This window comes from Anolis carolinensis, unplaced genomic scaffold (assembly GCF_035594765.1).
Source record: "Anolis carolinensis isolate JA03-04 unplaced genomic scaffold, rAnoCar3.1.pri scaffold_11, whole genome shotgun sequence".
NCBI lineage: Eukaryota > Metazoa > Chordata > Lepidosauria > Squamata > Dactyloidae > Anolis > Anolis carolinensis.
Window position 1 is genome coordinate 21,712,102 of NW_026943822.1, and position 15,495 is coordinate 21,727,596.

General features: G+C 40.1%; 2 protein-coding genes across 5 annotated transcripts in view; one reads left to right on the forward strand and one right to left on the reverse strand.

The window, feature by feature from the left end:
* Positions 1-1,961: 1,961 nt before the first annotated feature.
* On the forward strand, positions 1,962-10,938 carry fbxo22 (F-box protein 22). Its single transcript, XM_062963012.1, has 7 exons — positions 1,962-2,144; positions 3,901-4,033; positions 4,925-5,018; positions 5,494-5,589; positions 6,470-6,634; positions 7,926-8,091; positions 9,308-10,938. The coding sequence occupies exons 1-7, from the start codon at positions 2,038-2,040 to the stop codon at positions 9,732-9,734; spliced, it is 1,188 nt and encodes a 395-aa protein (XP_062819082.1). The 5' UTR covers positions 1,962-2,037; the 3' UTR covers positions 9,735-10,938.
* Positions 10,939-11,285: 347 nt separating this feature from the next.
* Positions 11,286-15,495, reverse strand: part of nrg4 (neuregulin 4) — an 87,010-nt gene continuing 82,800 nt past the window's right edge. For all 4 annotated transcript variants that reach the window (XM_062963016.1, XM_062963018.1, XM_062963015.1 and 1 more), the window contains 3 exons: positions 14,947-15,026; positions 14,742-14,854; positions 11,286-13,409 (listed from right to left, as the gene is read on the reverse strand). In XM_062963016.1, coding sequence (XP_062819086.1) covers positions 14,841-14,854; positions 14,947-15,026 — 94 coding nt within the window. In that variant the 3' untranslated portion in view covers positions 11,286-13,409; positions 14,742-14,840. The remainder of the gene's footprint in view (positions 13,410-14,741; positions 14,855-14,946; positions 15,027-15,495) is intronic.

Genomic DNA, 15,495 nt, shown 5'->3' on the forward strand with positions numbered 1-15,495 from the left:
CATACACATATATATATAATATACAATAATTTATAAATATATAATATATTGTATATACTTATAATATTGATAATATTATAATGTAATACAATATACTACTAATATAATAAAATGATATTTATTATATATTAAATGTAATATTACTAATAATATTACCATATAATGATATAGTACAATATTTATTTATTTCCATCATTTCTATCCCGCCCTTCTCACCTGAAAGGACTCGGGGTGGCTTAAAAAACTGGCAGAATTCGATGCCAATACACAACAATACAAAAAAAAATAAAAACATAAGCAGTTAAATACAGATTTAAAACAAAACAAAATACTTGAGCCATTCATCCACAGAACCTTGTACATAAACCTTATATAGTATTTTAATGTAATTTAATAGTATATATAATACAGTATAGTAATTTAATGCTTATATTGTGTTATGCTAATAATATATTGTATGTACATTTGATTTGTAAACCGCTCCGAGTCCCCTCCAGGGTGAGAAGAGCGGGATATAAATGTAGTAAATAAATATTAGTTTTTAAATTAATATGTCTGATGTTTTGGAGATGAGGAAAAGCATGGAGTTTGCGAAGTTAGACCTGCTCATTAAACTGTGCCCATTGAATGGGGGAAAGCTTAAGACCGATCCTGATGAATGTCCACAGAGAGAAGAACCAGAAGCATCTAATGTACATTATTGTGAATTATTTTTAATGGGATTGAGCACTCTGAGCCCTCCAACTTGACTACTTCCATATCTATCTGTCTATCTTTGATGCTCTAGACTTTTTGCCTTCATTTATATACTTGGCAATAACTTTTGACATTTTCATAAATATATATGAAATATAAAATATTATATAAATATATATATAATATGAAAAAGTCATTTTAATTGTACCGAGTGCATAAGGTTGTGGGTGAACAACTCACATCATGCCAGGTTGACCCTGAAAAACTCCCATCAGTTTGTTGTTAGGCAAGTTTGCTCTGGAAGCATCATCGGTGGGGTTCAGTATGCTCTCTAGCTGTAGGGTAAACTACAACTTCTATGGTGAGTCAGTCCCCTTAAACCTCTCCAGTAGGTTGAGTTAGTCATGGGGGTTGTGTGTTGTGCCAAGTTTGATCCAGGTCCATCAGTAGAGGTCACTGTTTATCTGGTTCTGGGTGAACTACAATTCCCAAAAGGGAAGGTCAGTTCCCCCTAAACTCCTCCAGTAATCCAATTCCGGCATATCGGGTACGTGTGCCAAGTGTGGTCCAGATCCATTGGCGTTTCGGTTCACAGCGCTCTCTGGATATAGGTGAACTACAACTCCCCCAAATCAAGGTGAATTTCCCCCAAATACTTCCAGTATTTTCTGCTGGTCATGGGGGTCCTGTATGCCAAGTTTGGTCCAATTCCATCCTTGGTGGAGTTCAGAGCGCTGTTAGATTGCAGGTGAACTATACATCCCAGTAGCTACAACTCCAAAATGTCCAGGCCAAGTCCCCCCAAAACCCCCCAGGATTCCAATGTGGTCACATCTGGGTTTGGTCCAGATCCATCATTGCTTGGGTTCATACTGCGATCTGGATGTAGGTGAACTACAACTCCTCTAAATCTCTCTAAAGGCCTCCAGATGTGGGCAAAATGTCAGGAGAAAATGCTTCTGGAACCCAGAAAACAACCTTCCAGTATTTTTTGTTGGTCATGGGGTTCTGTGTACAAAGTTAGTTCCAGGTCCATCCTTGGTGGAGTTCAGAATGCTTAGACTGCAGGTGAACTATATATCCCAGTACCTACAACTCCTATAAATCCTGGTGAATTCTCCCCAGTTGCTGATCCATTCCTCTGTCTGCTGCGTGCCATAGAAAAGAATAGGAAAGGGTTATGGCAGAGGCAGTGGGCGGGGCCATGCAAATTCGTGATCGACACCATTGAAGGCGGGGCTTAGAGGCACGAGCCCTTCCCCTCGGACTGCGCAGGCGCAGCGCTCCGCTTCCGGGAACAGTTGCCAAGGCAACGGCGAAGGCCTGCTGAGGAGGTGGGCGATGGAGGCCGACCCGAGAGACTGCTTCCTGGTGCTGAGCAACTTGGCGGAGGTGGTCGAGCGCGTCCTGGGCTTCCTGCCCGCCAAGGCGCTGCTGAGGGCGGCCTGGTGAGTGGCGAGGGCACCAGCCTCCTTCCCTGGGCGGCTCAAAGCAAGCGAGGCCGAGGCTTGAGGCCTACTCCTGGCTGGACACGAGGAAGCCTCAGAGGCCTTGCAAGTGACGCAATCCTGGCCCCTTCCTTCCACACAGCTGAATAAAAATCCCACATTATCTGCTTTGGACTGGGATATATATCCGTTTGGACTCAGATAATATAACATATATAACATCTATATATATAAAAGAGTGATGGCATCATGGCAGCGGACAAAACAACAAAAGTAAACACCCCACAACCTTGAAAATTGACAGCACAACCCCTTATCCATGCCTCTAGGTTGATACAACAAAAAGAAAAGAAAAATAAAGTCCTAATTAGAGGGAGAGGAATAATTGTTTTTATCCAATTGCTGCCAGTTAGAAGGCTAAACTCCACTCACTTGGTCTCCTAGCAACCCACTCAGCCCAGGGGACCCTTTACCTTAACTACCACCAATTCTTCAGTACTTTATTTCCCATACCACCATATTTCGCCACAGCAACGCGTGGCCGGGCACAGCTAGTATTATATAATATATGAAATACATAATATACAATATAGAATTCATAATATGTAATGTAATATGTAATGTAATATGTAATGTAATATGTAATTAATATATATAGTAATACAGTAGAGTCTCGCTTATCCAAGCTAAATGGGCCGGCAGAAGCTTGGATAAGCGAACATCTTGGATAATGACGGATTAAGGAAAAGCCTATTAAACATCAAATTAAGCTATGATTTTACAAATTAAGCACCAAAACAACATGTTACACAACAAATTTGACAGGAAAAGTAGTTCAATACGCAGTAGTGTTATGTTGTAATTACTGTATTTACGAATTTAGTACCAAAATATCATGATATATTGAAAACATTGACTACAAAAATGGCTTGGATAATCCAGAAGCTTGGATAAGTGAGACTCTACTGTAGTTTAAGTTTAAAAGTTTAGGAACCACTGTGCTATATTAATAAGATATTGTATATACATATAATATTGATAATAAAATATAATAATACACTGCTATAACAGTATATTATATATTACATATAATATTACTAATAGTATTGCAATATAGTGGTATAGTACAATATAGTAATATATAATGCTTATATTGTGTGATGTTAATAATATCATTTATTGTATGTACATATAACTTGTAAGCCACCCTGAGTCCCCTTGCTAATAATAATAATAATAATAATAATAATAATAATAATAATAATAATATATTATTATTATTATTATTATTATTATAGTAATAATAATATAGTAGTAGTAGTAGTAATAATAATAATAATATACATTGTTAATATTCCGCTCTATCTCCCCGACGGGTCTCAGAGCGGATTACAACCAACAAAGGCAAGCATTCAATTCCTTAATACAATGCAATAAAAATTATGTACTAATACACAGAACAAAAGTACTGTAAAAGCTTCCCCTTTCAACTCTGGCCATGGGGAGGTGCTCTTGTTCCATTCCCAAGCAATTTTTCTGCCTTGATATTCTGGGTTATCCCATGTCAAGTCTGCATATAGGAGTGTCCAGGGATGCGTAGTCTGCAAATCTGCTGTAACAGTGTCCATGCAGAGTATGAATAGTAATGGTGAGAGTGCTGATCCCTGATGCACAACTTTCTTTTTAAAATAAAGCCACTGTTTCCTATTTAAGATGTGCAGGGCTGAGACTGATAAGGTTGCCTTTTTTGTTCCAGTGTGTGTCAGTTGTGGAGAGAGTGTTCCCGCAGGATCCTGAGGAGCCAGCAGAGCCTCGCCTGGGTCTCTACCGTGGAGCCAGGGCCCCCCAACAGCCACGCGCTCGTCCACGCCTTGGCAGAGGAGCTGGAGGTGAGTGGGTGATAATCTAGACCTACTCAAATTGTGGTCCTCCCGCTGCTTCGGCTTCCAATTCCCAGAAGAGTTTCTGGGAGTTGAGGAGGCCTGGGATAACACTATGTAATACCATTTTTGTTCCTGGGCCACAAATTTCATTTCCTAATTGGCTTTATCATAACAAACAAGTGAAAGGTTTATTAAACTGCCCAAACTTTGTTTTTGTGGGATGGACATCCTGCAGCACATTTTGTTCTAGTTAGAATTATAGAATAATAGAGTTGGAAAAGACCACGTGGGCCATCTAGTCCAACCCCCCTGCCATGCAGAAAAAGCACGATCAAAGAACCCCTGACAGACAGCCATCCAGCCTCTGTTTAAAAGCTTCCAAGGAAGAAGCTTCCACCACACTTCAAGGCAGAGAGTTCCACTGTTGAACAGCTCTTACAGTCAGGTAGTTCTTCCTTATGTTCAGGTGGGATCTCCTGAACCCATTGCTCCCGAGTTCTAGTTTCCAGAGCAGCAGAAAACACGCCTGTTTCTCTCTTCCTTATGACATCCTTTCACATATTTATACATGACTCTCATATCTCCTCTCAACATTCTCTTCTGCAGGCTAAACATACCCAATTCTGTAAGATGCTCCGCATAGGGATTAATGGTCTCCAGATCTTTGATCATTTTAGTTGCATCATTTGCACCGTCCAGCTTGTCAATATCTCTTTTGAACTGTGATGCCCAGAATTAGAAACAGTATAAGTTTGGTAAAGTAAGAGGGAGACTTGAAGAAAAAATGACTGAAGAGATTTACATTTGCATTTGTCTTGGCATTTCCCGTGAAGGGGATGCTCCTTTATGGGCAGTTCCCAGGATCTGTCTTCGTCACACTGAGCTTTCATTTTACAGAAAGTTCAAGTCCTCCCACAGACCGTGTTGTATATAGCAGATGCAGAGACTTTCACTGGGCACGAAGAGAGCCATGGTCATGGCCAAAAGAAAGGTAAATACCATTCAGCCTTAAAAGTACATTACTCTGCTGTGTTGTTGTTTTGTGCCTCCAAATGTATGGCAAATCTTTGCGATCCTATTTTGGGTTTTTCTTGGCAGAATGCGTTTAGAGGGGGAGTTGCCCTTGCCTTCCTCTGAGGCTGAGAGGGTGCAGTTTGCCAAAAATCTTGGAAAAACTATCAAGTTGTGTTACATTTCCCACAACAAATGTTCATTTCCAGTCCTGTGGGAAGCCCGCCACAACAACCTGGTGCCTGTTCTTTAAATTCCTGGAAAACTGCCCTGGAGAAATTTAGACCGTCTGCTCAACCATTAATGTGTGGCTTTGGAGCAGTATAGCTTACTCCTGTGGCAACTTGGTGCTTATTGCAGCAGCCATTTACAATATCTTGAACTGACAGCTGCTCCCAATGGTATCATTGAACCTGTGTGAACCGAAACTAATTGTTTTTCTTTGGAACTTGCAGCCCGTAGAAGAAACAGCAAGGAAATAGCAGCTGCGTTAGAAAAGCTGTTGCCCAGCCGCTGCCAAGTTCTTGGACTGGTGACACCTGGAGTTGTAGGTAAGGGAAAAAAAATACAGGAATACATTTTGGCATACAATAATAATTATTGAACAACTGCTCTTTCAAAGCATTGAGATAAGAGAGCACCCTGTCTGATTCGGATTAACATTTCTTGACAAGGTAAAGATGCACAGTTGTGTTAAAAGTATCATTCCAAGGCTTAGCAAAAATAACTCTTTGGGCTGCTAGAGTATGACTTGTGTATCTGAAGGAGAGATATTCCTGAAATGAAAGGATTCTGTCCCAAAAATGACGACTCTCAAGAGGCCACAGCATTGAGCCGTGGCATTCAAAGTTGTGTCAAACTGCTTTAATTCTGCAGTGTAGGTGTAGCCTGTGCCACTTGTAATGTGTTGCGAAAATGGCAATCTTTGATTATTTAGTTAGTTCTGTTATAAACATTATGGAGATCTTAATGACCCTTTTTTGTTTGTGTGTGTGTGTATGATAAGGATGAGAGTGAAAACCAGTTCACGATAATGCACTGTCAACCTAGTGCTTTGTAAGACTAAATTGCTCAGGTAAAGTAAGAGAGAAACTGGAAGAAAAGATGACTGAAGTGATTTACATTTGCAAATTGTTTCAGAACATATTGTTCTAAATATCTTATATACTGATTTTTCTAGGATTTGAGTAAATAGAAAGACACCTTATACCATATTAGATGACTCATTCATCCAACCAAGGTTGTTCGAGTGACAGCAGCCGTTCAAGGCTTCTGTTTGAAGTTATTTATATTCAAACTAAAGTCCACTCTGATCAGGGATCTTTAGCCTACAGAGCAAAATGAGAATGTTTTTACTGAAGGACTCCATGACTGATCTGGGGGTGGAGGGCAGGCACAGTCAATAGTAAGATGAACTTTTCTTCCCTTTAGTCACCCCAATCGGGGCCCGAAGCAACCGGCCTCTGGAAATCGAGGATGGCGAAGCTGGTTTTGCATTGTTGTTCCCCAAGATCGACGGAGTGAAGATTCAGACTTTTCACTTCTTCAAAGATTTGAAGACCAGGGTCCCTGATGAAAGTGTGTTTGCTGAGGCAGGCAAGTAAAGGTCGGAAGGCCCCAATAGGACAATGTTAAAAAAGATTAGCAGGCTTGGCTTTGTTTGCTGAATATGCAGGTTAATCTCTTTCAAAGGGCAGCCTTGGGAGTTGTTGTGGCACGGGACTTCTTGGATTGTTCCCCTTGTGCCAAAGCAGGAGAGTCACCCAGGCACTTTTCAAGGATGTTTTCAGTATAAGGTTTCCAGTATTGGGGGAACAGGATTGAATTATGTTTTGCTCCCTCCTCATCTGCCTGAGCCTAAGGAGATAGCTGTCCTTTGCTTTGTCCTCTGCAAGGTTTAAAGTGTCTGATTTACCTTTGTGTGCATCTTTCGTAACCAGCCTCCAAGAATGAGCAATTCTAGAATTTATCAATCCCCGAGCTTCCTTTTCCCATGATGCTCCTTGCTACAGGGCCTTCAAAATACTTTTTAATCTGACTCGACTTGACCCAGGTGTTGATGCTCTCAAGTGCGTGCAAGTTGTGGTGTTCGCAATAGACCTCCAGGCCATCTCTTTGCCTCTCCTCTCTTCCTAGCCCCCAGCAATGGCAAAACAAAACATTAGGGCAAGAGCCTCGCCTTCAAGGAACTGGCAGCGTAAGCTGAAGAGCGTAATTGGTTTGTTGTTCCTCTTGGAGCATCTCTCTTGCAAATGGCAACTAGTCTGACTTGTTTTGTTTTGGGGGTTTTTTTTGGACCTTTGTCATGTTGTGAAATGTTCAAATCCTTTGGCTGTGTGGCATTGTGTGTTGTTTACCTGAATGCCAATGAAGTTGGGTTACTTCCTGAGCTGCAGTCTTCATGCATTCTGTGACACATATAATGTTAACTGCTGGTTAAGGTTGACAGGTCCAGAACAAAAGAAAACATATTCTTGGTGACTTTGTAGAAACCCCTGTGTGGTTGCATACAGGCAGACCCCAAACCTTATGTGATATAGCTGTTGAAGTTGCAAGGATGGCTTATTTGTTTCCCTTTTTGTGCAAAAAAGAACCCCAGCATTACATTTGCTCAAGCAAATTCTGATTATTCCCACCGTATTCCTGGTTACTGGTTCTTGGGGTTTTGTTTGATATATTTTAATCTGCTGTTCTAATTGTTTAATTAGTCTGTTATATGTTACTATGTTTTTAAATGCATTTTAGTTGGTAATCTTCTTGCATGCTTTGGGCTTGTTCTCGCAAGTAAACCGCCCCAACTCCCTTCGGGGAGATAGTGGCGAGGTATACAAATAATATAATAATAATACCACCTTCCTGTATATACACTTTTTCTGTATTTTATTAGGCCTAAAGAATAACCCTGACCTAAGAGTGGTCCTTCTGTTTGGGTACAACACCTGGAAGTCTGGAGCCACCCGGTTTCTGAACCAAATAGTCAACCGCTTGAATGAAAAAAGCATCATCTTGGCCGGTGGACATGTGGAGAGCGTGACATCACTGACCTCTGACACGTAGGTATCCTCCACATAAACACAACAATGCCTGATACTAGTTCAGTTTTCTAATACAATTTCTAGCCTCTTGTTTTCATTTGCAGACAATTTCCCACACAGAAGGGTCTTTGCAGCAGGTTTTTTTTCAAGATAGGGTGAAATTTCAGTGGATATATTTCATTTACCAGTGTCTGTATTACATTAGCAGCTTGCATTTGTGTTGTGTTACATTTGGAACTGGCTGACAACATCTTCAGGAGACAAGCTCTTTATCTATTGATCTCATTACTGTCAGCTGAGGGCAGAAACTCTGAGTTTCAGGAACTACTTCTTAGCATGTAAACAACAGGTTGGTTCCCCTTTTCTTCACAACTTAAATACCTAAAGCCACATGAAACCTTGCCTTTCCACTTGCTAAATGTGTAGCTTTTTATTAAATTCTTTGGGGCTTCACTTTATAGAAATCGACAGGAGTGTATGGTTTTAGAGAGATCTTCTAGTGTTGCAGTTGGTTTTAAATGTCCATTTAATGTGTTAAAATTATTTCCTTTAAGGAATTGATCATTTTCCATATGAACATACTGTCGTTTTAAAAAGTAGATTAGTAAAGCTTAGATTTCCAGGAGTCAGACCTGTTAATGACCTTGAAACAGATCTCATGGCTGGAGCTGTAAGTAGGAGCCGATTGCTGTGCCAAGAGAAACGAGTGGCATGTTGTTTGCAGGGGTTTCAAACTGCCTCGCTTTCATGTTTTCTGACTAATTGTATTTCTGTTGTTTGGTTTGATACAGCATTTTGTTTTGTTGGCACTACAGTCAGCACCCCACACATGCGAGTTTGACTTTGGTGGATTTGATTATCTGTAGATTGGATTAAAATATTTTCTCTAGGAACCTTCTAAATCCTCCAGTGTTGATACGTGATCAATTTCCACTGGAAGTTGCTCATAGAGTAATGTTGAAGGATCGAGAAATTCCTAGAGAAACATCTCTGTTGGAATCTCTCGGCCCTCCAGCTGACGTTGACCATTGCGTTGTGCAAGATGACCTAGAGATCCCTAGAGCAGTGTTCTCTCTAGGTTTCTTTTATTCACATTTTTCCACATTTATGGGATCCTGTGTCTCTCTAACCCCAGCAAATGTGGTAAGCTGATTGTGCCATATCCTGATGAAAGTGTTATGTTGTTTCTCTCTCTCTCTCTCTCCCTCTCTCTCTCCTTCTTTCTTTCTTCCAGTAACTCTCAGGCTGCTGAGTCCTGTGGGGTTGTTGGCTTGGCTTTTAGCGGACCACAGATCCAGAGCGCGTCTGTCCTCTTAGATCAGGATGTAGTGGATGAGAGGACAGCCGAAGCTGCCATGCAGCGCCTCAAGGCCGCAAACATCCCCGAACACAACAGCCTTGGGTTCATGTTTGCCTGCGTGGGCAGGGGGTACCAGCATTACAAAACCAAGCAGAACCTGGAGGCCGATGCTTTCCGCAAGTTCTTCCCCAACATTCCTCTGTTCGGATTTTTTGGACACGGGGAGATTGGGTGCGATCGGATTGTGACTGGGAATTTTATTCTCCGGGAGTATCACGACACCAAGGACGACCTGCTCCATGCCTACACCACTGTCATGACTCTGATTCACTTGGGCTCTGCAAAAACAAATCAGGTTTAAACCACTGTCTGTTAATTGGAAGCCAGTCATCAGGAGTTATTTTAAACCCCAAATCCCATTCTTTTGGCCAAACCAAATGTATTTGCAAGGATCCTTCGCCGGGTGGCTAATCCAGTGTCTTGCAAGTTCCAGTTTACCCTCAAAAACACTTCCCACGCTGGATTCAGATTTCTTTTTTCCTCCACTTATCCAATAGGTTGTTTGTTGTGTTCCTCTTCATCTGAAGCCTGAACAATCCATAGCTCTTCCTCTTGCTCCATCTGGGAAATGAGCTCTGGCTATGGGACAAGAGAGTGCACATTTTCTTAGATTTCCCGCATGGCCTCATTGTATATGAAGCCCTTTGTTTTGGATCCAGCAGGTCCTACTTCTCAAAACTCACAGGTCATACAGCAAACCACACTTGGATGACAAATTTGTGTCTTTGCCTTGGACAAAGGGCATCTTTCCTGGCTGCTTCTCCAGAGCAAAAGGATGCTGGCAAAAACTCTCTTCTCCCCCTGAATCTTGAAACCAGAAGACCCCTCTGAAGTCACTGTGCACCCGAGGGGTGCTTTTACCCCAGGCCTTTTCTCTCGTCTTGCTTATATACTTTCGTATCTGCTGTATAGCTCACTCCTGAGCACACTTTACTTGGAAGTCGGCCCCGCTGTTGGCATCAGACCTGACTTCTCCTTCCTTTGACACCTACCGTTTAAGGTCACCTGTAGAAAATGGAGACAGCGAGGAGAGTGCTGAGTTGCGGCAGCACAGAGAACGCTGAGTGAATGTAACTTAACTAGTTGTTTTGTTTTCCATCCTGAGACAGGCATCAGCAACATTTAAAAAAACCCACAGTTTTGCATTGAGATGGGATAGAGAAACAGGAGAAGAATCATGTGGATGCAAGAAATTAATCTCCCTTTCTGCTTGGTACTGAAATCAATGGCCATAATTTATGGCTTGACATATTGTCTTATGATTGTACTGCCGTTCCCGTGAGAGTCATACAGCTAAGTCTGATTTTTTTTCTCCTCTATTCCCAAAAAAGCACACTGCCAGGGAGCAAGAGGCAGATTTTGGGTACTTGAGAGAGGAGGAGGGGAGTTTCAACTGCCTGCGGAAATTGTAAACGGTTCTGATTATTTCTTCCTTGTCAAAATGCTGTATTGCTTCTAAATACAGACTTCGGAACCCCTGTATAAAATTCCAGTGTTTTCTTTTGCTTATCAGAGTGGGGTTATTTTTGGTACGGCTTCTTTGTATGTGGATTGGAGATCTCCATCTTGCTTGGATTCATGGTCTGGATTTACTGGGCTCTGTGTTCTTCTGTTTTGCAGAATGAGTTTTGAAATCTCTGCTGAAACATTGGTCTTGAGCAGTTTGAGTTAGTGAAGAAAACCTATCTCAGCACAGAGGATGCAGGGACATGAGAGAAGCCTCCCACAAGGATGGTAAAAACATCTGGGCGTCCCCTGGGCAACATCCTTGCAGATGGCCAATTCTCTCACACCAGAAACGACTTGCAGTTTCTCACGTCGCACCTGACACGGATTCAAGGTCCAATCCAAGATATATATTTATTTATTTATTTACTACATTTATATCCCGCTCTTCTCACCCCGTAGGAGACTCAGAGCGGCTTACAAATCAAATGAACATACAATATATTATTAGCAAAGCACAATATAAGCATTAAATTACTATTTTGTACTATATCATTATATGGCAATATTACATTTAATATATAACATATAAATAATATTATATTGTATTATTAGTAGTATAATATTGTATTCCATTATAATATTATTATCAGTATTATATGTATATACAATATGGCTTTTGTTTAATGTGTTGGAGAGAATGCTCCTTGGACATGGCCATACAGCCTCAAAAAACTCACAGCAACCCAGCTTTTGTTTATTTTTTAAACTTTTAATTACATTATTAAGCCTTTTAGAACCAGACCCTCACAGGTGTGGCTCACATAATAAAAATACAACATATATATAAACAAACACTTTAGAGTTACAGTAAAGTCTCACTTATCCAAGCCTCACTTATCCAAGCTTCTGGATTATCCAAGCCATTTTTGTAGTCAATGTTTTCAATATATCATGATATTTTGGTGCTAAATTCGTAAATACAGTAATTGCAACATAACATTACTGTGTATTGAACTACTTTTTCTGTCAAATTTGTTGTATAACATGCTTTGGTGCTTAATTTGTAAAATCATAACCTAATTTGATGTTTAATAGGTTTTTCCTTAATCCCGCTTTATTATCCAAGATATTTGCTTATCCAAGCTTCTACCGGCCCGTTTAGCTTGGATAAGTGAGACTCTACTGTATATGAGACCAGCAAATGAACAACTTGTCACTCATGGATTGGAGTCTCCTTCTGGTCCTATCAGCAGAAACAGCCACATTGTACACAATTTTGGTTTTCCAGACCTCCTTCAAAAGCTACCTCTGTCCCCTTTTAGTGTTGGAATGAAAGAAAAGTCACACAAAGGATTTTTAAAGCATTTTAGCCAAACTTTTACAACCTAAGAAGTGGTGCAACGGCAATAGGTGATCATAATATGCAATTGCATTTCACCTTTTAAAATCCACTATTTTTACACTAACATGATACAGATTTAATGCTGGGGAAGATTAATTTCTACTGCACCAAAAATACAATAATCTGGAGAAGTCTATCTGCATTGCCTTATAAGATGAACGATTTTTATGTTTGGAAAAAAAATGGCTGGAAGCCCTCTCAAGTCAATCCACTCCATAAATGTCATATGTTGAAAATGCAGGCCTAAGTTGGCACAATAATGAAACTGCATAGTGTCTGGACATAGGATAGTCATTCGGTCCCTTCGTGCAGCAGATTCTGAATCAAGTCCTTTAAATCCCTTTCAGTGACCTTTCACATAAAGATGCTTGCAGATGAAAATGTGACTGATAATGGCCTCCAGTGCAGTATTTCATGTCCTTGTAATCGGATTCACTCAGGTCGCGACTGAATTATAAATCTAAGTCCGCACTTCATTTTCACAAGGGAGATTCTGTTGTGCAGTATACTAGCTGTTGTGCTTTTTCCAGGATTGTGCAGTAACTCTGAGAGAAAGCAGGCATTAGCCACCATTCTTTGTGGCTCAACACAGTTCTAGATATATTCTGTTGACTGACATCCATTTTGACCATTGTATCCCAAAAGTCTCGTTGCCTGAAACCTTCCAACTAGTTCAAAGTAAAGGAGCAGTATAACATGTCTTTGATACATATCACGATTCTGCAAGTTTTAGAGTGTGTAAAGGTAAATTTTATTATTTTGTTGACTACATCTTCTCTGACCCATGGTGATCCATCCAACACAACCAACGTCCTTTTTATTTTCCATACCTTTTAAAATATATATACATTTTGCCTCTGATAAAAAGGAAGTGATGGAATGCAGTGCTTTCTCGGTATCCCCCAATGGTGTCCTGACGTGATTCAACAGTACTTCTTCTGTTTCGATTATTGAAGATAAAGCTGGTTCTAATCCATCTCTTGGCAGCTTCACGTACCTCTGGCATTCTCTGTCTGGCAACGGCGAGATCATGATCAATGCACAGCTATGCTCAAACTCTGCGTCCTGCGAAATATTAGCAATATTGTCTTCTTTCACAGTATCTTGGAATAGTGTTCTGTATTCCTGGAAAAATATATAGAACAAACACAGGTTTTTATTTGCATGTTACTATGCATCTTTTGGAAACCCTGGAGGCGCAGCGGATTAAACCCCTGAGCTGTTGAACTTGCTGACCAAAAGGTTGCAGGTTCGAATCCGGGGAGCGGAGTGAGCTCCCACTGTTAGCCCCAGCTTCTGCCAACATAGCAGTTCGAAAACATGCCAATGTGAGTAGATCAATAGGTACTGCTTCTGCAGGAAGGTAATGGCGCTCCATGCAGTCATGCTGGCCACATGACCTAGGAGGTGTCTATGAACAACGCCGACTCTTTGGCTTTGCACCAACCTCCAGGTCAGACACAACTGGACTTAATGTCAGGGGAAAACTTTTACCTTTACTATGTATTTTGCCTTTCCACTGTTAGTTATGTTGAGAGTGGCTCTGACAACATTGATACCCACATGGAACAGTTACACCTAACCCATAACTATCAAAAAATTAAAATTGAAAATGCTCAGAATCCAATTTTCCTAGTCATCTGATGCATTTGCGTTCTCTCCAAACCTATATTTATAGACTGACTTTGGCCTCTATGAGTATCTGGACAGAGAACGGATTCAAGAAAGAGCCTTTGCCAAATATTAGGAATGCATATCAAATATAGTGCAATGATTCAGGCTCAATCCATTCTTTGTCCTTTATAGCTTGCTGATTTTTATGTTTTGTTTAAAAAATAGACACATTCAGATTATTGAAAGGGTATTGGTCTAACTATGTCGTGCCATTGGGTCTTTTCAAATGACGTTTAGTTGGATTCTGTTCTATTAACCGCTGTCATAAAACAGTAACTACCATGTATAGTAATTACAGTAGAGTCTCGCTTATCCAAGCCTCTGGATAATCCAAGCCATTTTTGTAGTCAATGTTTTCAATATATCATGATATTTTGGTGCTAAATTCATAAATACAGTAATTACAACATAACATTACTACGCATTGAACTACCTTTTCTGTCAAATTTGTTGTATAACATGAAGTTTTGGTGCTTAATTTGTAAAATCATAATCTAATTTGATGTTTAATAGGCTTTTCCTTAATCCCTCCTTGTTATCCAAGATATTCGCTTATCCAAGCTTCTGCCGGCCCGTTTAGCTTGGATAAGTGAGACTCTACTGTACACAGAAAACAGTATGAGAGACATCAGGGAAAATTCTCCTAATTTTTGTACAATGTCTTTTTGAAGTAGTAGAATCCCCTTAAATATAACCATTTTGGTTTGATAAGAAATTAATTTTTTTTCTAACCAGCACAACATCTATTTATCTTGGCGATTTTTCTCTGTTTGGTGGTCTTACCATAGTCCCCGACTCAGTTTTAGCTTTGCTACGGCTGCTCCGGTTGTTGGCGTTGGACCATTTCCGCTTTTATTTCAAACTTTCCTACTTTTTATCTCTTTATTCGGTGATTTCTGCAAAGAAGTAAACATTTTAACCAAGAGTTTGTTTTCATCCAAGATCGTTTCATCCCACCCCATCCATACATTGTTTGTAAGTTACTCACTGTTGGGAAGAACGTTGTTGTCGCCTTCGATAAGGCTTTCGCCACGTTCTGCTGAACTGGTCCGTGAGATCTGTCCCTTCCTGACAGGTAATGAGACATGGAAAAGAAGAAGAAAACAGTGAGGATCTGAGATGTTAAGCAAAATTATAGATAATTTGTACTTGCAGCTTTTGCAACTACGACGTCATTGGATAGATAGACCTTTGAGTTTTAAATGACCTATAGTCCCATGAAATTATTTCTTAAATTAACCAAAGTGCCTTAAATTTATTTGTTTAGTACATTTATATCTCACTCTTCTCAACCCGGAGGGGACTCAGAGCAGCTTACAAATCAAATGAACATACAATATATTATTAGCATAGCACAATATAAGCATTCAATTACTATATTGTACTATAAATTATTGTTATTATTATTATTATTATTATATCATTATATGGTAATATTATTAGTAATATTACATTTAATATATAATTAATATTATTATACAGTAGAGTCTCACTTATCCAACATTCGCTTATCCAACGTTCTGGATTATCCAGCGCA